The sequence below is a fragment of the Aspergillus saccharolyticus genome (genome assembly GCF_003184585.1).
Source record: "Aspergillus saccharolyticus JOP 1030-1 unplaced genomic scaffold BP01scaffold_1, whole genome shotgun sequence".
NCBI lineage: Eukaryota > Fungi > Ascomycota > Eurotiomycetes > Eurotiales > Aspergillaceae > Aspergillus > Aspergillus saccharolyticus.
Window position 1 is genome coordinate 1,088,249 of NW_020290611.1, and position 25,697 is coordinate 1,113,945.

Below are 25,697 nucleotides of genomic sequence, written 5' to 3' on the forward strand. Positions count from 1 at the left end.
TTCGACTGCTCGACTGTTGGATTTGCACTTGCGGTTTCGGAGAAGAAAAGTGCTCTTTACGCCGCATGGGAACTGACGCATTGCCGTCCGGCTGGGATTGATGGTCCAAGACCAAGTTGGATCGATGGACATCATCGCGTTGCCAGAATCGAGTATCCGTATGCTCGGTGTAAGTCGTCTATGTGTTTCACAACCTTTGCGACTCAACAACAAGCTGAAGTACGTAGCATACTTTGTCCAGGGTAATAGCAGGGTATCTGGTTCTATATACTTATTCATCCAAGAAAAGGAAAGACAGACAGGGAAAAACAGAAAAGCTTTCGCACATTAGTTACGCCATATCCGCACAGCCTTGTCTTTACCACCGCTGCCCACCTTCTGTCCGTCAGGGCTCCAGTCTACTGCGAAGACTTCATCCTTGTGTCCCGGCAGATCCTCGGATAGCTTGCCCGTCCGGACGTTCCAGACCTTCAGTGTGGTGTCTTTCGACGAGGAAACCAGCATGCGGGAGTCGGCGGAGAAACAGCATTGGTAGACGGCGCCGACGTGACCGCGCAGAGTCGTAATGAATCTGCGGAGGTGGATGGTTAGAGATTGTGGCGATCGACCCCTGACTGGGTATAAGAATAGGGCTTAACTCACTTTCCGTCCCGGGCATTCCATAGCTTGACGTGGTTGTCGAATCCCGCCGAGGCGATGTAGGCCATGTCCGGCGAGAACGTGACGTAATTGACCTCCTTCTGGTGACCGAGGAGACGCGCGACGGGCTTGCTGGAGTTCTCCGGTTCCCAGAGGTACATGGTGAAGTCGTCGCTGGCGGAGACGAGCTTCTCGACAATTTTGTTGTTGATGGTGGCGGCTTGCTCGTACCGCTGCTTCGCGGCGGCGACCTTCTCGGTGTCGGCTTGCGGGACCTTGCCCGTGTGATCGTGGTAAGCGGTGCGGAGGACAAAGTCCGTAGACAGAGCCAGGTGGTTCACCCGATGGGCGTGGGCGGACAAGGTTTGGATCAGGGTTCCGTTCTCCGCATTCCACACCTTGACCGTCTTGTCATGCGAGGCTGTGTAGATTTTGCCAGTTCCGCCCCACTTGACGCAGGTGACGGAACCCTTGTGGCCGGTAAGAACCATGTCGATGCGCTTGCTGACCACGTCCCAGACGCGGACTGTCGAATCCTTGGAGGCAGAAGCCAGGCGCGGGCGCCCCGGCTGCTGCAAATGATACGGCTCCCATGCCAGACTGGTAATCCACTTCGCATGGCCCTTCAACGGGGCCCCCAGGGCTGTGCCTTTCTTCGCGTCCCAGACCCGTACCGTATTGTCCATGCTTCCTGTCGCAACCATCGCGCCGTTAGGAGAGTAGCTGACCGCCAGCACCCAGCTAGTGTGACCCTTCAAAGTATGCAGTGGAGTTCCCGTGTCGCAGTCCCAGATACGAGCCGTCGAATCACCACTCCCGGTGACCATGGTGGACGAATTAACGGGGGAGAAGGATGTAGCCAGGATTGCCTCGCCGTGTCCGGCGATGGAAGCCGAGCATCGCGAGACCGCCTTGACTCGGAAAACCGCCTGCGGCGCGTAGTACAGGTGGACAGTATCTTCGGTGGTTTTGAGACCTGGCTTGAGAAGGGAATGGTACAGGTGTGTCAGGATGTCGAGGGTTTGGTTGTCCTTATCGTCTGACTGGTAGGTAAACCGGTACGGCACCCGCTCATCATCTTCCTATGTATCGGATGGCGCAGGATTAGCAATTCTGATACAAGGTCACCGACTTGCGGCTGTTGCGTACCTACATTGCCTTGTAGGGTATTGAGAAGAGTCTCCAAGTTCTTCACATTAGCATCGGCCACTGGAACGGACACTGCTGGCCCGGTTGGCGCTCCTGTCGCTTGGTCGAAAAACTGCACCCGAACGCTGCCCAGGCCTTCCGGGATGCTCTCAATCTCTTGCTGGAGACGGGCCCTCTCAGCAATCTCCGTCTTCTGACGTTTACTCGGAGGAGGCAAAAGAGTCGCCATTGTGAAAGTGATTTGGGTTTGCTGTGTACTTAAGAGTTTGGCAGCAAATGCAGAAAAAAAATCGATAAAGAATCTGGGCGGACTTATCGTCGCGGGGGAGATCGGCACTAAGCCGCTTTCGGACAACCGGAGTATACGCCTGGAAGTTGCTCTTCCGACTGGCTCAACAATCACACTTCATACTCACGGGCTCATGAGCAGACAAGAGGATGGCCTCAGTGACCTCCAGAGCTTCTCCGGTGGGGACTTCGGATTCGTTCGTTACTCTGACTAGAGCGAGTAGTCTACGACCTCGAACCGCAACACGGCCAACAACATCGGCGACAAGCGTTGCATCGCAGGATATCGTCTGCGCCGTCAGCGAGTCTCGTGGTGTCTCAGCCACTGTCGGCTTGGCCTTTATTAATCTCTCTACTGCAGAAGCAGTGGTATGTCAGATATATGACAACCAGACATACGTCAAGACCGTCACGAAAATCGGAGTCTACGAGCCAACCGAGATCCTCCTGATGAACAGTGCACAGAAATCCAAGCTCGTATACATCCTCAAGGAAAACATACCAGGCGCCGCCTTCACTTTGGTTGAACGAAGATTCTGGTCAGAAACTACTGGTCTTGAATATGTGGAGCGACTAGCATTCCCAGAGGATGTCGAGCCCATCAAAATGGTCTTGGAGAGCAAATATTTTGCTTCTTGCTGCTTTGGTGCTGTAAGCGCTCGCATGAGTATTTGAAGTCAGTGTGGAAACTTGCTTAACTTTGCTAGGTTCTGAAATACGTGGAGGTTGAACTTAACATGGCCTTTACCTGCCATTCTTTGCGGATCCAATACGAGCCATCTCAGGGATCCATGTCGATTGACCTCTCCACAATAGTATCTCTGGAGCTCGCCCAGAATTTACAGATTGCCAAGTCAAAGGATTGTCTTTTCGGCTTGCTCAACGAGACCTACACCCCGATGGGTACTCGACTGCTAAGAGCCAATATCCTGCAGCCTTCCACGGATGAGTCGCAGCTATCGGCACGCTATGAAGCCGTCGAAGACCTGACGACAAAAGAGGATATGTTTGTCTCAATTAGGCAGAGTCAGTGAGCTGTGGCACAAACGCTTCCATACACTGATAGTTATGCGGAGACAGCTCTGAAAGGTTATATTGATGTCGATAAGGCTCTGACATCAGTGAGTGGAAACCTGACCGGAGTCGCGTACAAGAAATGACCGCCTAGCTTATCCTCGTTCCTACAAAACGCGCCATCGGAGACGTTGAGCAATCGGTTAACAATGTGATCATGGTGAAAACATATCTTTCGTCGATCAAGTCGATATACAAGGCACTTGCACCAGCTCAGAGCAGTTTGCTCCAGGACATCAGAGAGGTAGGTTCCGCCGACAAGTTAGATAATGGCACTGACAACGGATCCCAGTTATGCGCTCCGCAAGGTCACCAAGCATTAGAACAACTGATCGAAGAAATTTTGAACGAACAAGTTACCTATCAGACGAAGCCGCTCGACCTCAGAAACCAAAGGATATACTGCGTCAGGGTAATGGTCATCTCCCATCGGGCACTACTTGATCTGACCTCCTTATCTTCCGACCTGAATCTTAGGCTGAAGTCAACAGTTTGCTTGACGTCGCAAGACAAGCGTACAAGGAGGCCAACACAGATGCCACAGAACTAATCACAGCTTTGGCAGGCAAGTGTTCTCCCAGACCCACTAGCGCCCAAACTTGCTCTGACGTCTGTAGAATGCCACGGTCTTGCGCTCGATCTGAAGTATGACAGAGCCCGCCAATACTACATCAGCATACCCACTACAGAGACACACACACTACCTGAAGTCTTCATTAATGTTTACCGCAAGAACAATCGCATCGAATGTCAGACGCTCGATCTGGTCAAATTGAACCACAAGATCCGAGACGCGCACAATGAGGTAATCAACATGAGCGACGAGACGATCCAGAACCTGATCACGAGCATTTGCTCTGAGATATCGGTGCTCTTCAGGATTAGTGAGGCCATCGCCATGTTGGACATGTTGACCTCGTTCGCACAGCTAGCCACCAGCCACGAGTATATCCGCCCGGAGATAACCAACGTGCTGGCCATCAAAGCCGGCCGGCATCCCATTCGCGAGAAGATCCACAAGAAAAAGTTCATCCCGAACGACGTCTACGCCACACAGCAGACTCGATTCAACGTTGTCACGGGCTGCAACATGAGCGGCAAATCGACCTACATCCGGTCGATTGCCCTCATGACCGTGATGGCTCAGATCGGCTGCTTCGTCCCCGCGGAGTATGCATCGTTCCCGATCATCCACCAACTGTTCGCGCGGGTTTCCACTGCAGACGATGTTGAAGCCAACATTTCCACCTTCGCCGCAGAGATGCGCGAGATGGCATTCATCCTACGGAACGTCCAGCCCCAGCAAACGAGCATGGTGATCGTGGACGAGCTCGGCCGCGGCACCAGCACAGCCGACGGCCTGGCCATCGCCATCGCCATCGCCGAGGCGCTGATCGAGAGCCACGCCTTGGTTTGGTTCGTGACGCACTTCCGCGACCTAGCGGTGATAATGGGCGAGCGCAGCGGCGTCACTAGCCTCCACCTGACCGCCGAGATATCTCCCGATACGTCCAAGATGACCATGTTCTACAAGATCGCCGAGGGACCCGATACCACGCGCTTCTACGGTCTGGCTCTTGCCAAGCTGGTCGACTTTCCGCCGGGAGTCCTAGAGACGGCGCAGGAGGTCTCGAAGCGCTTGGACCATATTGCGCGGCGGCGCCACGCGAAAACGAGGGCGTTGGCCGTCACGCGCAAGCGTAATCTGATCCTCTCGCTCAGGGAACAGTTGCTCTTGGCTCGGGCTGGGACGATGAGCGGCAAGGCTCTATGGCGGTGGCTGAAGAGTCTGCAGGATGAGTTTCTGCTGCGCATCGCGGCGATCGATGAGGATGCGGCGGAGACTAGTGATGATGCTGACGGTACAGATGACGCTCACGCAGATGCCGATACTGACGATGATACTGGTGAAGGCGAAAGTTACCAGGATCCGGTCGATTCGGAAGCGCCTGCGGACAGCCCGGGCTTGTCAGAGTGATGCTGCCTCACCCTATTGCCAACAAAGCCACCACACATGGTGACACAATTTCGGCTTGTAAATGTTAGCATTGTATGTCTACCGTACTGGCCTTACAGCACATGACATAGGAGCCGTGTTTGAAGGAAAGGAATGGTGCGCTTACTGGACGTTGATCAAGCTTCTTGTGGTCACCTGCATACCGTAGCCTGATACGGCGACCTTACAGAGTAGCTTTCATTGCTGAGAACCGGTCATGTACAACGATTTTGCTCAATCTCCCTCTCTCCCTATTTTACCTTATCGATGTCCAGGATTACTACAGAGCGCAATTACTGAAGCGCGAGGAGAAGCCTCACAGATTGTCTGTTCTATTTTTCACAGGACCACGAGCCAGATCTAAAAGAAATAACACGCTCAAATACATGCTCAAACATAGCAAAGACCTTTTCAGAAGAAATACAGAACTCGTATATGCGTAGATAGCCCCGGGAGGAAGATTCAAACGAGATCAAACCCGGAAAGGACGAGGACGTCAATCTATCCGAAATGGAACAAAGTCTGTTTGCCCTTTTTGCCCTTGCCCTTTTTACCACCGATCGCAGGGAATTCCTCTTCCTCCGCCGTGGAATTGGCGCCGGAGTCGTTCCGTGACGAGGAGGACCAGGCGTTGACCTGAGGGCCACGGCTGTCCCAGCGGACGGTGCCGCGGGTGAGGCCTGCCATGAGAACATTGGGCTTGGGAGCGGCCGGGAGAGCAGGGAAGGCATCGGGGTTGCTTGCCTGAACCGAGCGGGAGGTGGCGGGGGCTGCCGAGCGAGTCGAGTAGGTGGTGCGAGGGGTAATGGAAGGCGATGGAGCGGCGGAAGTTGTTGCTGAGCTGGCCCAGGGGGTGGATGCAGCTGGGTTGGAAAGCGGGGTAGAGCGAGCAGTGACGGAGGAAAGAGGAGGGAAAGCACTGGTCGAGGAAGACGAGGAGGGCATAGCACCGCTCCTGCCCACAGCGGATCGAGAGGACTGAGCGGTGGAGGATTTGAGACGTAACACACGCTTGCCACCCACGCCGCTACCGTTGACGGTTCCTGGAGACATGCCGGGAATTGTGCCGCCGGGGCCGGGAAGAGCGGGATAATCTTCGTTGATTGCCCGCCAGTCGTTCCAGGACTTCAGCAAGGAAGTGCGCTTGTTGTCATCCTCGTAGATTTCTGCGAGCTCCTTGATCAGTTTACCAAGCTCGGTGCTGGAGGTGTCGAAAAGGGAGAAGAACGCGTCGATTAGCTCGGTCGCTGAGATGGAAGAAGTCTTATAGCTAGAGACTCTGCTGCGGAACTCGTTGAGCTTGTTCTTATCATTAGCGAGCAGGTTGGAGGCGCGTTCAACTACGGCAGCATGGCGCAGACGGCGTGCTTGTTCTTGAGGAGAGACGGGGCCAGAGTCCGCGCTCAAAGTGAGACTCTCCATTTCAGCGACGGGAGTAGATGCGGCCGGAGGCGTCTGCGCAGGCGTGCCAGCCGCGGAGCGAGCAGGAGCGCGCACAGGTTGGGTGTCGTTGCGGGTGAGCTGGCCGCCGAAGCTCCGGGTCGATACAGACTGTGCACTTTGAATGGCCATCTGTCGTTGATAGGCGAGTTCGTCTCGTCTCAGTGGCTGTGCGCTAGAGACAGGCAGAGGCTCCGAGTTGGGATCGCGTCCACGGCCTGCCCCACGGCGTTGTCGTTGAGGCTGGTATGGAGCTCTCAAGTCGTCAAAGGTGGAAAGATCAACCGTGCGTGCGTCGCGTCTCGCATCTTTGGAGAGCCCGTTAGGGTGATTTTCCAGCTGATGCGCCTTCAGGTCCATTTGGGATTCAAAGACCACGAATTTCTTCTCCAAACACTCCTTATCCAAGCAGAGAAAGTGGTCCTTTTGGAAATGGTCCTCGAGCGCGTTGTAGTCAATGTAATACTGTTGTTGGCGATTTCCAGAGCGTCGATCGCAGATGTGGCACCGCTCGTGACGGTCACGACAGTGAGCATAAAGTTCGTCATCACCATAGAAACGTTGCCTACAGAACCCACACTCTGGGTGTCCCTTGAATCCACTTTGATCAATTGCACCAGGAACATCGTCTCCGTGTTTCTCGTGTCGACGCAATTCTTGATTAGTGAACAGCTCATGCTCGTGAGTAAAGACCTTCTTGTTGCGCGTGCACAGATCACTATAGAACATTGAGAATAAGTATATGCACAAATGCTTATTGGGAATGTGAAAATACTCACCACATCACCCTCCCGTGCTTGCTCTTGACATGGCGGTGCAGGTCAGGCCAGCCCAGGCAAGCAACATCACAGCTTCTTTCAGGACAATTGTACCGCAGTAGTAATACAGTATCCTCAAAGATCTCACCACTCTCATACTTGATTCCAAGGTTGTCATCCTTCTGGGAGAAATCTGCTTCCGTGAAGTCCTCAAAGCGCTTAGCATGGTCATCTGTGAAGATTACATAGCTAGATTCCGTCTGTACAGACACACAAATGTTAGCGCATGGCGAGATCAAACTGTGATGATAAGGCAGAGACACATACCCGACAATGTGCGCAAGCTTTGTTCTTATACAATGCTCGTAACCGCAGCGCGCAAATATGACAGGTCCGGTGATTGCAAGGTGAAACTGAGGTATGCTCAACCTTCGAAGCACAGATGAAGCAGATCTCCCCATCATCCGCATCGTCGGAGTCCTCTGTAACTGCCTGCTTTCCCTTACTCTCGCTTGTGGCTGTGGCATCGGCCGGAGTCGGTCTTCCAGCGACAGTGTTCGCAAGAGATTTCTGTTTGTCGCGACCTCCGCCGCCGCCCCGGCGGAGTCCTTGACCTCTGGATCTTGACCCTTTCCCAGGGCCTTCATTGCTTTGTTGCAAGGTTTCAGATTGTCCAGGTTGACGAGCAGCTCCGAAACCTCCCCCTCGTCCGCGCCGGCGACCGCCTCGGTTGGAGCCTTGCGATCCGGAAGGGCCCTGAGATTGTTGAGTCTCAGACATCGGGAAGTGTGGGGGAGGGGATAAGGATGAGAACGATATTGGCGGGAGGGCGATCAGGCAATGATGTTCAGCCGGAGAAATTGCGTTACAAAAAGAGCTTCAAGCTCTTGGAGCCTTTGCGACCAAGCGTTCACTGCGACGACGAGGGGTAAAAAGAGTTAGTTGAGGTTGCTATGACCAGATTTCCAGAGTGTCAGCGGCGGCGGGCAAAAAAGTCGAGCTGCGGCATGCTTAGTGAGCAAACATCAGCATCATCGATGACATCCCCCATTTCCCCCCATCGCATCTCCCCTCGTTTACCCCCCGCCGCAACTTTCTACTTGAGTAGGATCATTTTTACGGATGCGGCTATTGATTGCTGTAGAATATGACTCATGCAGACTCATAATAGCTCATTGGCAGTAATTTCACAGAGCTAGCGACCTGAGTGAGCCCCTGCCGATTAAGTTACCCCACAACCTACGATAATTGAGAGTAAGGGGGGCAAGATATAATCACCGGTGCTTGTGGACATGAAAATTTATCTTTGCCATAATTAGCCAATGTTTACACAGTGAGAAGACAGACTATACGAGTCCATCATAAAAATAGAATATAATCTCTAACTAGCATTATCCATCGCGCCTATTTCAAAGGCAGCACCAACTCCCGCTGGAGAGAAACTTTCAGATCGACAAAAGAAAACATAGGGTAAGCATTTCGCCAATGACAATATCAGTGTGTAAAACCAAGTGACGGAAACAAAGGCCAAGGATGAGACACTATGAGAGGGTAATGAGAGAATAAAGAAAACGATGTAGCGCCGGGTCTCCATATGCGGTGCAATGAGTGGAAACAAGTTAGTCATAAGTGCAGCGAGACATCCATTACAGTCCGCCCTGTCCTGAAGGCAGCAATTAATGTGGTCTCTTGGTAGCAGGTAACAGGTTATTCGTCAGGACTGTAAAGGTTTTGACTCAGGATCTTGGTCATTGTGAACATGTGTATACGGTCCTGCTTGAAGACTGCGCGCATTGCGTCGTCGCAGCAAATCTGTCGCCTGTCGCTAGGGTCCTGAAGGTCATGCTCGTGAATGTATTGCCAGAGTCGCTTGACTGTCTGTGGCCGAGAGAGCTGTAATATAGTCAGCAACAGAGCTGCAGGTTTGAAAACATGCAACAGTCAAGGGGTGAACAGACAGTAACCTCGCCACCCAACAAAGCAGAAAGCGCGGGTGATAGTGTGAGTGGTTTCTAAGATATGCTGTTAACGATGCTGGCAAACCAGGAAGAGAATCTAGGCTCACATGAAATCCCCCTGATCGGTTGACTTTCTTTCCTGATTCCGACCCCGAATCAAGATCAGAATCATCTTCCGCCTTGACCTTTTTAGATGTCTTCGCCTTGTTCTTCTTCACAGGAGGGGCCCTGCGCGTACTACCACCGCGAGTCTGGCGGACGCGCATGTTCTCCTCTGCCTGTAGCTTCGCAGCGAACAGGGCATCAGCGTCAATGTCATTGTCGGGCTTCTTCTTCTTCGCAGGGGGGGTCTTGCTCGAAATATCCGAGCCATCCTCGCTATCTGCTTGACGTTTGTGAGAGACCGAAGACTGCGTGGGAGATGAAGGTTCCGCAGGGGGTGTTTCGGAGCCATGATCGCGGCTGTGACCATTTGTGGTGGTAGCAGCAGTCACGGCCGGCTCAGGCGCAGCTACACTGTTCCCTTTGGCCGCAAAGATGTCAAACCGCTCCATGATAAGCTGCTTAACGGCAGCCTGAGTACAAATATCGGGTTAGCACCAAGTTAGACCGAAACTGGCAGTATAGATTACGGGGCGTTGCGAGAGTAGTCCAGGTCCAGGGTGCAGACCTTTTGCGGGGTAAGGTCATATCCGATCTCTTCCTGAAGGCCTTTGCGAATGCGCTTCTCGGAGATGGTATTCAAATCACTTCTGGCTAGAATCGAATCAATGATCGGAGTGAACCGAAGGCGGTCCTCTGGTGAGACTGGTGTACAAGCAAAGTGAGGTCAGTTAAAGGCGATCTCGGCACTGATGCATGACTCGGGAACATCAGATTCCGAACTTACGCGACATTTTGGCCCAGAAGCTTCGCTATCCGCGTTAAATTCACAGCTGGGGTAAAAGAAGACTCAGAAAGATGTCAATTGCTAGCCCGGAGTTGATCGTATGCTAATCGAATGCAACTGGCAGGGCCTAGGGCGCGGGTGGTGGTGCTCTAGAAAGAGGAAGCGTCTAGATCTGGGCGTAGCGCTGGCGCTTAGGACCGGCGGGGCATAAGAGGAAGAAGGATAGAGAAATGCCCGAGCAATGCAACGCAAGACGAAGAATTATGATAATGCACAAGAAGAAAGAGAAAATACAAGGAAGAGGACCGGTCCAGGTACCAGCAGCTATACACCCACACGAGCAGCGAAGATGAGGCGGGGAGGGGGGCGGAAGAAGATCGCGATTGTTATGATGTTCAGCCAAGCCGATGTACAGGTCGGGTCGGTTCGAATGACAATCATTCACCAGCCAGACGAGAAGCTGGGGGAGACGGCTTAGCTAAGCTATATCACGTGAGTGATCCCAGTCCCCAACTTCCCCCACTCCCCAGCCACGTATGGTCAGGTGATCTATAATCATGTGACTATGTCTTGAAGCTGACTCAGCTGCTTCGCACACAGAAGCGCTTGCGGTTTGGGATTTGCTCTTTTTGCCCTAAAATCAGCCAAAACGGGGTCGACCAGCAGAAAATCCAGAACAGGATCTTTCATCCTCCGTATCAACGCTCTCCACCCTTACCCCCCTCCCCCCTCTTTATCACCGTCCGCTGCGAGTGCAAATATGGCGCCCAGTTTTGACACCCTCTCCGAGCAGGACCTCCACGAAGAGGAGGAGGAGGAGATTGACTTCTCCGGTGAGTGCGACCACTCGCGTTCTTTGTCCTGTTCACCCCCCGTGCCCCTCGTCACTGACCGCGATCGGTTTGGGTCTCGCAGACCTCAAGGAGCAGTTCGAAGTGAAACTTGATGAGGGTTTGGATACATTTGTCGTTATTGATGGGCTTCCGATCGTGCCCGAGGAGAGCAGACAAAAGCTCATTAAGTTCCTGTTGAGGAAGCTCACCACCGCCGGCAACACCTCCGAAGATGCTGTTTTCATGCCCATCAACGACAAGAACATGTCCGAAGGGTATGTCCTGGAAACCCGGACCGAAGACGCGTGGAAAATTAACTCTGGCTCGCAGTTTCGCCTTCGTTGAATATGAAACCCCCGAACAAGCCGTCGCTGCCGTGAAGGCCCTGCACGGTGTCCCCCTCGACAAGAAGCACACCCTCGCTGTCAACAAGCTCATGGATATTGATCGCTACGGTCGGGAAGGACGTGTTGACGAGGAATACAAGCCCCCCGCTATCGAACCTTTCAAGGAGAAGGAGCACCTCCGCTCGTGGCTCGCCGACCCCAACGCCCGTGATCAGTTCGCCCTCTACCGCGGTGACAAGGTCGGCGTCTTCTGGAACAACAAGAATCACCCGCCCGAGAATGTCGTCGACCGCGCCCACTGGACGCAGCTGTTCGTCCAGTGGTCCCCTAAGGGTACCTACCTCGCCTCTGTCCATCCCCAGGGTATTCAGCTCTGGGGTGGCCCGGCTTTCTCGAAGCAGAAGCAGTTCCCTCACCCATTTGTGCAGCTGGTTGAATTCTCGCCCGGCGAGAACTACCTTACCACATGGTCCGCGCGCCCCATTCAGGTCGAGGAGGGTCACCCGCTTTTGACCTACGAAGAGGAAGGAAAGAACATCATCATCTGGGATATCGTTTCCGGAAAGCCCCTGCGTTCGTTCGTTTCCAACGACCTCGCTGCCGGCCCCGGTGCTGAGGGTGACGCCCAGCCCAAGAAGAAGGTTCAGTGGCCCGCTTTCAAGTGGTCTGCCGATGAGAAGTACGTTGCGAGAATGCAGCAATCCCAGTCGATCTCTATCTACGAACTTCCCCGGATGAACTTGCTGGGCAAGACCTCCGTCAAGATCGATGGTGTGATGGACTTCGAATGGTCCCCTGCCACGGTTAACCGCGAAGGTGTGAAGCAATACGAACAGCTGCTTTGCTTCTGGACTCCCGAAATCGGCAGCAACCCTGCTCGTGTCGCCCTCATGAGCGTTCCTTCGAAGGAGATCGTTCGTACTCGTAACTTGTTCAACGTGTCCGATGTCAAGCTGCACTGGCAATCACAGGGTACCTACGTTTGTGTTAAGGTCGATCGTCACTCTAAGTCCAAGAAGTCGATGGCCACCAACCTGGAGATTTTCCGCGTGCGTGAGAAGGGTGTTCCGGTGGAGGTTGTTGACAGTCTCAAAGATACTGTGATCAATTTCGCTTGGGAGCCGAATGGAGGACGTTTTGTCCTCATCACGAACGGTGAGGCTGCCAGCGGTGCCGCCGCTCCCCCGAAGACGGCGGTTTCTTTCTTCGCCCCTGAGAAGAAGGGTGTTTCGGCCGGTAACTTCAAGCTTGTTCGCACCATTGAGAAAAAGACGAGCAATGCTATCTACTGGTCGCCCAAGGGTCGCTTCGTTGTTGTTGCCACAGTTCACTCCCAGTCTAGCTTCGACATCGACTTCTGGGACATGGACTTTGAGGGTGAGAAGCCTGAAGCCGAGAAGGATCTGGCCGCCAACCTCCAGCTGATGAAGACGGTCGAACACTACGGTGTCACGGATATCGATTGGGATCCCACTGGTCGTTACGTTGTCACCAGTGCCAGTGTCTGGACTCACTCGGTACGTTCATCTAGGCAAACTGATTTTGCTATCCCAGTAATTTGAAGACACAATTAATGACATTCTTTTTTTAGATGGAAAACGGCTGGAACCTCCACACCTTCGCCGGTCAGACCCTCTCCGAAAACCCTACCGAAAAGTTCAAGCAGTTCGTCTGGCGCCCTCGTCCCCCGACTCTTCTCAGCAAGGAGGAGCAGAAGCAGGTGCGCAAGAACCTGCGCGAATACTCCAAGGAATTCGACGAGGAGGACAAATACGCCGTCGACATTGCCAACACCGCTGTGGTCGAGACGCGCAAGCGCGTTCTCAACGAGTGGGTTGCTTGGATGCGTCGGGAGAAGGAGCTCTTGGCGGAGGAGAAAGAGGCATATGGTCTCCCCGAGGAGGCCGACACTCCCAAGCTGGCCAAGGATGCTTCTGCGGTCTCCGACGAACAGGGCGATACCGTCGTCGAGGAGATTGTCGAGGAAATCATCGAGGAGAGCGAGGAGATCATTGGTTGATTGGGGTTCTCTTTTTCCCGTATTTAATGTGTTCCATTTCCATCCCATTTCCTTTTTTTTTTCTCTTTGCTCTCTTCTTGCATCTTGTCTGTCGATATCCTCCTCTTTTTTCCCCCTCTCTCGCCCCCCTCCCTTCTGAAGTATTCACACTTCTTCCTGTGAGCTTCCTTCCATGATCCGCCTTTGGCTTGGTTCCAACTGCAAAACAGCGGGCGCAGACTTGTTTGCCTGGAACCAGCAAAAGGAAAACGAAAAAGTGAATAGATCTGTATTGCATATTTTACTTACCCTCCAAGCGTGTGGGAGTTTAAATGATATGCGTGACATTCGGTAGCATGAGAGATGACAGACAATGATGAAACCATAGCAGTTATTGCCAGATGATTAAGATTAATGCTTTCCAAACATGCAAAGATCATACAGAGGAACCAGTGACAGTCGACAATACAGAACAAATCAACAATATTCAACAATCATCGACAGCCACCACCCCCCGAACAACAACAGCAACATCAGAGACCAACCACAATCCCACGACATCCAGAAGCCCCCACCAGCAGCCCCCGAGGTACTCGACGCCACCGAAGTCTTACTACCCCCATTCCCATTCCCATTCCCGTCGCCTGTCTGCCACGGCCCCGCATACGTACTCGTCGCCTGCACATTAATGCGGAAGAACGCCTTATCGCCCAGCTTGTCATTGCCGCCGACCACATTCCCCGGCGGCGCATACTCACACACCACGTACCAGCCCTGCGGCCGCTGCACACTGTTGCCATTCCCATTGCCATTCGCACTTTCCCCATCCTGTTTATTGTTAGTGCCAGAGCCCGCAGCACTCCCCTTCCCTTCATTCACATTATCGTTGTTATTCTCATGATACCCACAATCCACCGCCGCGCACCCCACCTCCATCGTAGCCCGCCACACCAACTGCGTAAAGTGGCCCGTCTCCTCGGTGAACCCCGTCGGCTCGCGGAAGTTGTATTTCAGGCCTTCGTCGCCCCAGGCGGCGACGGCGGCGGTGACGTTAGGGTAGCCGAAGGCGAGGTTTTCGCCGTAGGGGCCGTGCTTTTTTTTTTTTAGTAGGGTTTGTGTTTTGGTTGCCGGGGAGGAGGGGGGCAGCAGGAAGGGTGTGTTGTTTGGGAGGGGGGACAGTGAGGGGTAGTGTGTGTATTGTTTGAGATGAGTCAAGGATTATGTGTATTGCTTGGGGGGGACAGGAACTGTGAGGCTTAAGGGGACAGGAAGTGTGACGCTTGAGGGACGGGAATTGTGACGCTTGAGGAACAGTAAATGCAGCGCTTTTGCTCTTCTTTGAATGTGCAAAGTAACTCACCGAATGCATCCATCTACACCCAGCAGCCCATTTCTTCGCATATTCGCTAAGCGTCTTGTTCCAGACCAAATTGCTGGCGTTGTGGGCTTGACGGTAGGTGTTTGTCACGTTGAGGATGGTGTTTTCAAAGACGTCGGGAGAGGTATAGGAGGGCGGGTGCGGAATGGTCGGTGTCGGGGCGGTGGTGGCTGTAACGGTTACGATGATGATGGTGGTTTGTTGTTGTTGCTTTTGCTGTTGCTGCTGGGAGGTAGAGGCGGCGCTTAGGATTGTAAGATGGAGGAGGACGAGGAGCAGATGGTAGAGATATGGCCATCGGAATGTGGTCTGGCGGTTGTTGTTCATCTTGGAGGACAATTATTGTTGTTGTTCTTATTGCTCTGCGGCCCAAACGGTCATGGTGCTCGCTTTCTCTAGGTCATCTATTTTGCTGCGAGAATAGATGATGGCAGCATCGGAGCAAACGCCCTGGTGAGGAGGGAGAGACAGGCTGACCAGAAGGATGCAGGTCGAGATGTCAATCCGACAATTGATTGGTTTCTCCAATCTTCTCAAACAGAGACGTCCATCCCCCAGACGCGAGAGACACCCCGAAACACTCCCTGAAGGGTTATCTGCCAGGGTATTTCCGATCCATTATGCGTGGATGATGCAACGGCGTCTCCCAAAGAAAAGGGTCTATGACTTAAGTGTAGGATCTAGAAAGATGATCGACCCTTCGGTCCGGCCCGGATGCTACCCCAGGGCCCCCCAAAATACGTATCGACAATAGTTTCATAACGCTCTCTATATACATGGTCTATTCATGGTTCACATAACACTGCATCCAATGCCGTACATGGCACGTTCCACATCCCGTTTGACCTGCAACCAATCTGCTCGTCGCTCGGCGAATTCGTACACTTCCTCCACCCGCCAGATCCCGTAGAACCGATCCGCATCAGCGATGATGGTCGCGAGCTCCTTGGCATCCGACGAGTCAATCAGGTATATCTGCGACAGCTCTCGGAGGGCCTTGAAGTAGATCATGAGATCGTTGTTCTTGAAAGTTTGAATGAATTTAGCATAGTGGGTCATGTCGCTAGAGGCTGTCAGCGGGGACTCAATCATGTAATGTGAAATAGGGGAGAACGCTTACCTGATAAGCTTCAACGACCCCTCGATGCTGATCCGCTGTCGCTTGAGATGCTTGCATAAGGCGGCAAAGAGGCGCAGTCCGACTTCTTGGTTAAAGACATCCAGCATGCTCTTGTCCGTACTGCCGACGAGCATTTGGGTGTGTGAAGAAACCACATCAACCACGGCAGCCGCCGCCTCAGTGACGCTCACATCCATCGTCTTTCGATACGGGTCCGTGGAAATACTGGGATTGAAATCCGTCGCTAGCTGTCGCGTCGCGAGAATATAATCCACTTCTTCCATCAGAACATCAATACCCTTGTTCAGTCCGGCAGCAACTCGCTCGTCAAGATTCTGCTCGAACTTCTTCTTCTCCTTCACGGCCGGATCAAGAAAGTCGTTCCGGTCGGTCAATTTGGCACCAACCAGTTCTTGCTCGTAGAAAACGTCAATCATTTGCAAGATAAGATCACCGACATTGACCAACTCGAGAAATGTCACCAACGGCTCGACCCCAGATTGGTCCCGCTCTCCTTGTTCGCGGGGTCGATAATTTGATAGATGACTGACAGCCTTATCGAACCCTCCGATTAAATGGCGGTGGCCCAGAATGCGCACGAGAGCTACAAAGATGGCCTCGCACTGTTGTTTGGCTGCGCTCCCATATTCACCGCCTACACTGGCAAATTGCGCAGCTCGTTCTAAGCTGGATTTCGCGGCATGCACAAGACTCAGGGCAATTTCAATACTGAAGAGAGACCGGATACCTTCTAACTTGGACTTCATCACTGCAGCCTTCGCTGCAAGTTCTGTGGTTGGTGCTTCCATTACCGGAGGCGTGCCGGGTGAGCCGATTGTGGAGAATCGATTGGGGCTCTTCAAAGATGAGGCATCATCAGGCGAGGGTTCCGGCGTTGGTTTTGATTCGGTTGCCTTGCTTCCTGAGAAGCTGGGGAGGATGTTGACAGGGGCCATGATGACTTTCTTGAACGAAGTCAGAAAATCCCTCTTGTCCGCCTGTCTGTTGACGTTGGACATGAGAAACAGCTCGGTCGACGCAGCCTGCTCGGAAAGCTGCCGGTCCCATTCCTCTACCACTGCTTCGGACTTTTTCCGAAAATGGTCTAATTCCTCCGCATAGTACAGATCCAAATGAGGTTCAAATGTTTTTGTGATGACGTGCTGCAATAACACTTCAAATGTATCAGGTGAGTTTTGAATAGGTAGCAGTGTATCCGACAGATTGAGACATTGCGCAAAAGTTCCTGATACTGCGGTGAGGTAGGATTCGATGTTCGTGCGATGCAGTTCGTCAAATATGGCTGTTAGGTATGGAAATAGCACATCTTGTCCAACCTTTTCGATGAATGGTGTGCCGACGTCAAGCTGCTGGGGAAAGGCACGGTTTATGATTGACACTTCTTCATTGTAAGCGACACTCATCCGGGTGAAAAAAGCTTGTGTATGCTCCAGCTTCACACTTCCTGTAAGAGTATCGATGCAGTCGGCTACATTTCCAAAATCCGCTCTTCGCGTCACCAGATGGTTGTGATGGATGAAGAGCTCGACCGCTGCGCTACCGCCGTTCAGCGTGTATAGCACTTGAGCGTACTGTCGCATCCTACCATCTATGTCCTCGGTCTCGTAGCCGTGTCGAAACTCTTTAACCGCATTTGTCTCGAAGACCGACACAGCCGACTGCAATTGTTGGGTTCGTTCGTGCCAGCCGTCTGTCGTGTCACTGTTGGCGAACGCTTGTAATTGGGAAAGTATTTGTGCCTGTTGTCGCGGATCGCTATAGTCTCGGAAGAGCAGACAGTCAGAGGAGGCCCCCGAGGTAATAATACTGTTGTAGTATGGTGCCAGCGCCGCATGTATCTTTCCATACTCTTGGCGCGCTTCTCCGCGCATCGACTTGACCTGTTTCAACACGCCCAAGACCGGGTCATCCTCAGAATCATCCCTAATATTGGTGACGGCAGGGGTAGACAGTTCTATCTGGTCGAAGCCATCCGCGAGCGAGTTCAACGTGGGGTCAGGTTTCCGAGTCGCATCAATTGCTTCCTGCAAGTCCGCCGCCTCTTTGTGCTCAACACTTTTCATGTCGGCGATAGTACCAAAGGTGTCTTCCACATGTTTGCGAGCCTCCAATTCATCCCAGCACCCAATCTGTTTCAGCTTCTGCACCCATCTGGTATCATCGTATGCCATTTCGCGCAGGAGTTTCGACGATCGAGCGACTCGGATCAGATCCACTGGGGAGAGATAGTCGAGGATGGACGACATGATCTCTGGATTCCCATCAGTCAGTATACAAATATCAAGTAAGGATATCCAAATCTTCTAGCTAAGGCTGCAGCTTGTGGGACATACCTGCTGGAAGGGCCGCTCTAGAAACCACATCCTCCATGGAGGCCATTCTGAGTGAAGCCAGCACGTCTCTGCGCGGCTTCTGTTTAATTGCTGCTCCATTTCTGGCGTTCTGCATTTTGCTTGAGTGTGTAGTAGCATCTAGAAGAATATAGATTGGGTTCGGCGAGCTCTTGCGCAGTTGGAGTCCAGCCGGGCAAGTCGGTCAGGGTCTCGGTGGGCACTGCGGCGCTGCGCCCACCTGAGAAGCTACTAGTTCGCGGGGCGGCCCCAATTTCAGGTCAAGGTTGGGCTGGGCTCGGATTCACGGTAGCCTGGGATCATAATGTTGGTAGATCATCTGTATATATGCATTCATCTGGGAGGATATCCAAAAAGCATCAGAAGATGAGTCCGTGAGCGCCTGTTGTCACTCTCCACAGTAGGTGTCAAGCGACGAACCGCAATGGATGGATCACCCGGAAGATTTTCCTTTCCGGACCAGGCCGCTGGGTTCAATCATGGTTTCATCAACCAACAACAAAAGAGATGTCTGAGAAAATGCAAGGCAGTTCATGAAATATGTTGGTTCTGTAATATAGAGACGTCAAGACAGTATGATGGACGGTCGAAGACATTCGAACGATTAAGTTGTGGATTTTGGTGGTTCCACACTGCACGGAAGGACGCAGGATACTAGTAATATTTATGCATCGGCAGTATGTAGATAGTACAATGGTGGCCGTTTGAACTTTCCTGTGTTATGATGGTAGTCTCGCAGGCTCATTACGCGCCTGTGGCTCGAAGTACTTTAGGAGGTACCGGAGACAAGTAGTAACACAAATTGAGTAGTATGATAGCAATAGATGCCCCAGGCCCCCGGCATCGTGAGCAACCTGCTCTTTCCGTCATTTGTCCTTCCTTTCACTAAGCGACATGCTCATTCTTCAATGGAGACTGCTACACGCTTCGCCAACTGCACACGAGGTTGAGCTAGATTGGCTCTACTACTGCGTCTCACGTCCGATGGAACTCCAACCGATTCTCCATATCAAGCTCGCGTTAAGACCAACAATGACGGCATCATCATCCGCACCGACTTAGTAGGTAACCAAGAGATCTGAAGACCAACTGATCTAACCATAGGGTAGATCCGAGACGAGCTTACGAAATGGCTTACGGATAACTTTGTGATCCTATCGCTCGGACAGGAGATTGTCTCATTCGGCAAGTCACCCGCAGCGAACGGCTCCGTACGAATATATTAACGGCTGGTTAGATGGGTTGAATAATCCGCATGCCCAGGCTCTAGATTCCGTGCTCGTCTGCGAGTGCACGGGGGGCACCGTGGAATCTGGAGCGTACCAGTTGCACCAGGTGAAAATAGATGTCCAGGCTTACCAACTCCATACGCAGTCTGGACCTGAAGATCCGCAGCTCGCTCAGACAGGTGACGGCCTCACCGAACATGGCACGGACATAGCGAGGGCAAGGGTCATGGCACTGCCAAGCTCAGATCTAAACGGGCTTTGGGAATCGTACGGGAACTTCATCCACATACTCCCGTGCTGATCTGACCTGTGAATGGCAGGTTGCATTTCGACGAGCCTATCCAGTCGACAATTCTTACTGCTATAAGCAGAATGCGTACGTATTCTACATCAGAGGCATTTGCGCAGGCGAGGTGCTAATGACAGATGCCTAGTCTCATTCTCTGCTTGCAAGCTCGACAAGTGGACCATCGACTGGAACAAGCTGGTTCTTTTATGGGGGCCGCCTGGGACAGGGAAAACGAGCCTCTGGTGCGTACAAGCACAAGATCGTTACGCTGAACACTAATTGTCCCAGTCGCGGCCTGGCTCAGAAACTTGCTATACGTTTGGGGAAAGACTACCCCCAGAGCAAGCTAATTGAAATCAATGCACATGCGCTGGGAAGTAAGTTCTTCAGCGAGGGAGCCAAGTTGGTGGATCAAATGTTCGAGCGCATAGATCTGCTGCTCGAAGCGGAGGATGAAACCCTCGTCTGCGTCTTCATCGATGAAATCGAGACACTAGCTGCCCGCAGAGACCGAGCGTTGAACAGCAATGAACCATTCGATGCTATTCGAGCGGTGAACGCCCTGTTGACAGGTCTCGACAAAGTCAAAGCCCATCCGAATGTAGTTGTGCTCTGCACGAGCAACTTGTTTTCCGCATTGGTAAGAAATCAAGTATATGCGAAGCTGAAGCGGCAGTTAAGACTTCGTCTGTCTGAGTAGGACCCGGCATTCCTCGATCGAATCGATCTCAAGCAATATGTACCGAATTTATCCAGCCGGTCAATTTATCGCATCTACAAGGATTGTCTGGAGGAGATGAGCCGTAGTCACATCATTGAAGGCGGCACGTTTGACGTCAAAATGATCAACCCAGATGACCTACAAGCAGCACTGTCATATGTGGAAGAGCCCGCCGAGCGACTCATGATACCAACATATGATGAGATGATTGTCAATTACCCGATGTTTCCAGAAGCCGTCCCGACGCAGCTGGCGGAGGCAGTGTCGGAGAGCCTGGTCAGTGAGTTTTCGAGCTTTGTGGACCATATGCTAATCCGGGACCTTTGGTATGAATGCGTATAGGGCTTGAGTGGCCGAACAATCCGTCGATTACCGATATTGTCGCTGGTGATGTATGGCGAGGGAGGGAGAAGCGATATCCGGAGGGCGATTCATGCGCTGCGGAAGGGGATTGCGGCGGAAAGGCTGACTAACCAATTAGAGGCCGCGGATTGCAAGCCATTCTGTGAGGGAAGAGAGAAACCAGAGCCATTGAGGGTGCTGGATCAAGCAATGGAGGGGTGAGAGGAGATGGACATGAAGTCGAACCTCTGTTGTCACTGTAGAAGTCCAACAAGGAGCAATGTCAGAGAGTACAGTAACCTATACCGTGCATTGCCCAAGCAGTCGAAGCCCGGCCTCCGTCGAAAATTGGTTGTTCCGAAAAGTCGCGGTTTTCACCGAAGCCAGTTAGCAGCCCGGCCACCGGCCAATCAGCGGGAGGGTTTAGGCAATTCCAAGCCCAAGAGAAACTTGACCCGTTCGACCAACCTCGACTTCAATTGAACCTCCAAAAGCACATTCTCCCACTGCGACTCCAGCCTTGTCCCCCTCCCCCCCCTCCCCTCTCCTCCCTCCCCACCTCTTCTTGTGGCTATTGTGCCGTCCTAATTACCCATCGCTTCGGAGGGTATTACATATTGTCAGTATGCTGGGCCGTACTGTTTTGCGCAGCGTGCCCTTCCGGGGTGTCGCACGTCAGACCTTGAGCAAGACCTCCTCGGTACGCTACTCCCCCGACTTGCACGCCAATTGACCCCATACTATGGAGTCAATCGATGTGCAATCGACCATCAAGGCTTCAGCAAGACCGTTTTACTAACTTGCTGACCAGCGTGCGTCTTCCTCTGCCGCCGGTTCCGAATCCGCCAGCTCCCCCTTCAACCTCACACTCACGGCCTCCGCCGCCACCGCCGTCGCTATCGGTTCGGCTGCCTATCTCTATGGCCAAGAGGCTCACGCCATGACGCCTGCTGAGGAGGGGTGAGTGCCATCTAACGTAAATCAGAATTGGCCATCAAACGACCAGCTCCGTAACCCCGGATCGATGGGTCGTTCCATTCCGGCCATCACACCACCACAAAGCTAACAGTATCGAAATGCAGTCTGCACGCTACCGCATACCCTTGGGAGCACGCCAAGTGGAACAAGACATTTGATCACGCCGCGTGAGTAACCTTTTCTCGTTTGCCGGATATTAGAGGCCACTTCCATACCTCATCGGCGCCCACCAAACCTCGGCATTATACTCATATGTTATTTTCTGTCTACTTCCAGTCTCCGCCGTGGTTTCCAGGTCTACCGTGAAGTCTGCGCCAGCTGCCACTCCCTGACCCGCGTGCCCTGGCGCTCTTTCGTCGGTGTCCTCCACACCGTCGATGAGATGAAGGCCATGGCCGAAGAGTACGAGTACGACACCGAGCCCAACGACCAGGGTGAGATTGAGAAGCGCCCCGGAAAGCTGTCCGACTACATTCCCGCCCCTTACCCCAACGAGGAGGCCGCCCGTGCTGCCAATGGTGGTGCTCTGCCCCCGGATCTCAGCTTGATCGTCAAGGGCCGTCACGGTGGCTGCAACTACATCTTCAGTTTGTTGACCGGTTACCCCGATGAGCCCCCAGCTGGTGTCCAGCTCGCCGAGGGCATGAACTTCAACCCCTACTTCCCCGGTACCGGTATGTGTGCAGCCTGCAGTCCACGTCAATCTCATCTTTCAGGAAGGCTCTGAATCTGACCGCTATTCTTAGGTATTGCCATGGGTCGTGTTCTCTTCGACGGTGTCGTTGAGTACGAGGACGGTACCCCTGCCACCACCTCCCAGATGGCCAAGGATGTTGTTGAGTTCCTCAACTGGGCCGCCGAGCCCGAGATGGACGACCGCAAGAAGATGGGTGTCAAGGCTATCACCCTTCTCACCGGTCTCTTCGCCCTGAGCGTCTGGGTCAAGCGTTACAAGTGGTCTCCGATCAAGACGAGAAAGATCGTGTACAGCCCCCCCGTCTCCCGGCGCTGAAAAGAGCCTGGGTTGGCAGCGGACGACTTCCATGAATGAATGTTTCTCATAAACACCAAGTCGCAGAGGGAAATCAACAAAAGGAGAGAGAAAGGGAAAAAAAACATATTCAAATAAGCGACTGATGGAAATCTTTTTGACATACACTGCTGTATACAAGTAGAGTCGCTCATGTTTTTTCCTTCTGTTTCTTGTTTTTTCCTCCTGCGAACAGTGTTTGCTGCACGCATTCGGTGGTCTCTGCACGTTTTCGTTAGAAGTTTTTTTCCTACTACCAGGACACCTGTATCTGTATCCTAGATATTTATTCTCCTTTGAAAATGTTGTTCTTTTGAAGGTTTCCCCTGCGCAATGTCACAAGTTTTCTTTTGTTTGGATTCGAGATTCTGAGAGTTATTATGGATGATTATGTGGTTGAATTGTGGCTGTGGGAAATAGGCTTCTCTCTCTCGCGCCCATTCGTTTTGCTTGTAGAAACAAAGGTGGGAGAAGCTCGTTTATTGTCTCGGATTGTATGTATGTTGAATTGTCAATTTTAGATCGTTTGTCTTGAAGACTGTAGCTCTGTATGTATACGGACTTGTATATGCTATGCATAATCTATGTGCTTGCCTACTTACTCCGTGAACACCTACGTCAACCAACGCCTGTTATCACCTCACCTCTAACTTCTAACTCCATGCCCTCCAACCATGCGCTGACGATCGCCGAGGACTAACAAACACGCTCCCCTTCCACTCCCACTTCCTCACCGACACCAGCACCACCAACAACAACAGCACCCACACTCCGCTCCCCATCCCCAAACACCCTCGCAAAAACAGCATCATACGACCGCCACATCCAGCCAAAAACCAGATCCTGCGCGTGCACCAACCACGGCGGACTGCGCCCATCCGGCCCCGCCAGCCGCCGCGACAGGCTCACCAGCAGCAGCACCAGCGGGCCCCACATCACCAGGAACGTGACCTGCCCGACCCGCTGCCGCAGCGTCGTAATCCGGTAGGGTCGGATCTGGGCCAAATACGTCTGGTAGGCGATCGGGAGGTTGTGTTCCGCGGCGCCGTTGCGGATGAGGGAGAGATAGCGGGCGGAGGGCTGTGCGTAGAAGGGGTTGGGGCGAGTGTTGGATGGGGCTGTTTGTGGTGTTGTTGATGGTGTTGGGGGTTGTGTGATTGGGAGGAGAGGGGGTGGTTGCGAGGGTTGAGTGGTGGTGGTAGGATTGTGGTGAGCAGCAGCAGCAGCAGCAGCGCCAGGGGAGAGGAGAGTGTGTGCTTTGAAGGGTACGGTGCCTGGATGTTCGGGGACTGGGTCGATGTGTGGGTCGTACGCCTTGGGGAAGGGGTAGCAGTCAATGATGGTGTCGATGTAGCCTCGGCCTCCACCCTCTGTGGCGATGATGCGCGCGTAGTCTTTGAGGGTGACTTCGTAGACGACGCCGACGAGGGGCATGCGGGGGCTGTAGTCTGGTTCTCCGGGGGATGATGTTGGTTTTTGGTGGTGAAGGAGTGGGATGCAAGATTTCTCCCGTTGCTGGACTGTCGTCGTAGCTTTCTCGTCTGTGTCCGCAGACACTATAAGGATGTCGTCGTCGGTCCCCTCGTCCTCGTTATACCTGCTTTCCTGGAACACCTCTGCAGCAGCAGACTGGGACCGGTACCTTGTCGCCGCGAAACACGGCTCCGCATAAGGTATACCGGGTAGATCGAAGGTGAGCCAGAGGCTAGGGACGACGACGTTGGTCTGGGAGAGAGGTCGGATGCCGCGCATGCCGAGGAAGGTTTGCGAGTTCAGATTGGAGCCGTAGGCGAGGTAGAGGACGGATTCGTCGGAGGAAGGGAGCGACTGCGCGCTGACGCCGTGGGCTTGTAGGGCAGCGAGCTTCTCAGCGAGGTGGACGTCCCTGTTCAGGGGAGTTCCTGTCATTGAGCTGTGCTGCTGCTCCTGTGGAGTGATGAGCTGTTGAGCCTGACGGCTTGTAGGTTCTTCCTGGCGCGGGGAGACCATGCTGGGCATGGAATACGGCTCAGTAGAGTCGATCGTCATGTTTGATGCCGGGAGATAGTCCACCTTTTGGAATACCCCGGGGTTGATTGCACAGTATACAGTAGGTTGGTTGTGTCACAACTCGACAAGCACGCTGCTGAAACCAATGGATCAATCAACTGACTGAGTCACAGTAAGGAGTGAGAATTGTCACGGTTCTAGTCTCCAAGGAGATGATTTGGTGCCAGGCTGGGGAAAGCATCCTAGGTTTATATGGATGGTTCGCAACCAGGTTTCAGCTCTTGCATCTCTCGGTTGGGCTTTGGTTGGCGAAGCCGGGGTTACCGGAACGGATCCTCGACCAGCCGGAGGTTGATTACCAATACCTCTTTGATTCCGGTGCATGGTGAATGACTGTCATTGACTCTTCGTTGAGTTTGGAGATTTTGATCTTTCTCTGGTTCACAGTATGCGGCTCTGATATAAGCATATTATATAACAGTTTAGTCGTCGCGGTACCGAGTAGGCAGTAAATACTGACTGGATGGGGGATCGCGCAATCCCGCCGATGAATGCAGCCATGGCTCGTGGTGCCTGCATTAACAAACGTGAAGAAGCTTAGCTTATTGGATCAGATCACTTGGCTATACAAGTCATATGGCGACTTTTTGTCCACTGTGTATAAAAGACAATTGAGTTGAGCTTGTAATCTTCAATCTGTTGATGCACCATCTCCGCCTTTCATGGTTCGGGCTTAAGCTATTATGTGCTAACATATGACGTAGTCAGCAACTCAATGTAACACCGTGTAGTGGATGGTAGTCGACATGAGCTGAGCCTCACGAGCACGTAGTTAGTGCTCGCTAAACTCAAGAGAATAGCTCCAAGACGTCATTGTCA

At 52.9% G+C, this 25,697-nt stretch overlaps 7 protein-coding genes across 7 annotated transcripts; 2 read left to right on the plus strand and 5 right to left on the minus strand.

Moving 5' to 3' along the window:
* Positions 1-238: 238 nt before the first annotated feature.
* BP01DRAFT_412771 (E3 ubiquitin-protein ligase HEL2) lies at positions 239-8,282 on the minus strand. Its single transcript, XM_025578967.1, has 7 exons — positions 7,672-8,282; positions 7,366-7,604; positions 5,701-7,304; positions 3,850-3,854; positions 1,793-2,038; positions 643-1,721; positions 239-571 (listed from the first exon to the last, which is right to left on the minus strand). The coding sequence occupies exons 1-7, from the start codon at positions 8,122-8,124 to the stop codon at positions 328-330; spliced, it is 3,870 nt and encodes a 1,289-aa protein (XP_025435901.1). The 5' UTR covers positions 8,125-8,282; the 3' UTR covers positions 239-327.
* A 383-nt stretch (positions 8,283-8,665) lies between these two features.
* Positions 8,666-10,605, minus strand: BP01DRAFT_388058 (SWIB/MDM2 domain protein). The gene is made up of 5 exons (XM_025577794.1): positions 10,192-10,605; positions 9,973-10,109; positions 9,410-9,877; positions 9,303-9,356; positions 8,666-9,237 (listed from the first exon to the last, which is right to left on the minus strand). The coding sequence occupies exons 1-5, from the start codon at positions 10,196-10,198 to the stop codon at positions 9,052-9,054; spliced, it is 852 nt and encodes a 283-aa protein (XP_025435902.1). The 5' UTR covers positions 10,199-10,605; the 3' UTR covers positions 8,666-9,051.
* A 234-nt stretch (positions 10,606-10,839) lies between these two features.
* EifCb (translation initiation factor eIF3 core subunit b) lies at positions 10,840-13,772 on the plus strand. The gene is made up of 4 exons (XM_025573942.1): positions 10,840-11,024; positions 11,107-11,299; positions 11,355-12,888; positions 12,963-13,772. Exons 1-4 carry the CDS (start codon positions 10,952-10,954, stop codon positions 13,389-13,391), a joined length of 2,229 nt encoding a protein of 742 aa, XP_025435903.1. The 5' UTR covers positions 10,840-10,951; the 3' UTR covers positions 13,392-13,772.
* Positions 13,773-13,847: 75 nt separating this feature from the next.
* On the minus strand, positions 13,848-15,379 carry BP01DRAFT_331515 (putative extracellular SCP domain protein Pry1; the record flags this gene model as incomplete). Its single annotated transcript, XM_025573053.1, has 2 exons — positions 14,731-15,379; positions 13,848-14,462 (listed from the first exon to the last, which is right to left on the minus strand). The coding sequence occupies exons 1-2, from the start codon at positions 15,073-15,075 to the stop codon at positions 13,848-13,850; spliced, it is 960 nt and encodes a 319-aa protein (XP_025435904.1). The 5' UTR covers positions 15,076-15,379.
* Positions 15,380-15,493: 114 nt separating this feature from the next.
* Positions 15,494-18,836, minus strand: BP01DRAFT_310082 (exocyst complex component Sec10 family protein). Its single transcript, XM_025572403.1, has 3 exons — positions 18,223-18,836; positions 15,869-18,140; positions 15,494-15,811 (listed from the first exon to the last, which is right to left on the minus strand). Exons 1-3 carry the CDS (start codon positions 18,335-18,337, stop codon positions 15,541-15,543), a joined length of 2,658 nt encoding a protein of 885 aa, XP_025435905.1. The 5' UTR covers positions 18,338-18,836; the 3' UTR covers positions 15,494-15,540.
* Positions 18,837-19,064: 228 nt separating this feature from the next.
* On the plus strand, positions 19,065-22,811 carry BP01DRAFT_361941 (cytochrome c1; the record flags this gene model as incomplete). Its single annotated transcript, XM_025576201.1, has 14 exons — positions 19,065-19,185; positions 19,255-19,301; positions 19,350-19,451; positions 19,504-19,736; positions 19,790-19,845; positions 19,904-20,000; positions 20,047-20,398; positions 20,459-20,755; positions 20,822-21,039; positions 21,473-21,521; positions 21,633-21,781; positions 21,904-21,966; positions 22,076-22,473; positions 22,546-22,811. The coding sequence occupies 14 exons, from the start codon at positions 19,065-19,067 to the stop codon at positions 22,809-22,811; spliced, it is 2,448 nt and encodes an 815-aa protein (XP_025435906.1).
* A 579-nt stretch (positions 22,812-23,390) lies between these two features.
* Positions 23,391-25,259, minus strand: BP01DRAFT_352457 (uncharacterized protein). Its single transcript, XM_025573943.1, has one exon. It carries the CDS (start codon positions 24,855-24,857, stop codon positions 23,526-23,528), a length of 1,332 nt encoding a protein of 443 aa, XP_025435907.1. The 5' UTR covers positions 24,858-25,259; the 3' UTR covers positions 23,391-23,525.
* Positions 25,260-25,697: the final 438 nt, after the last annotated feature.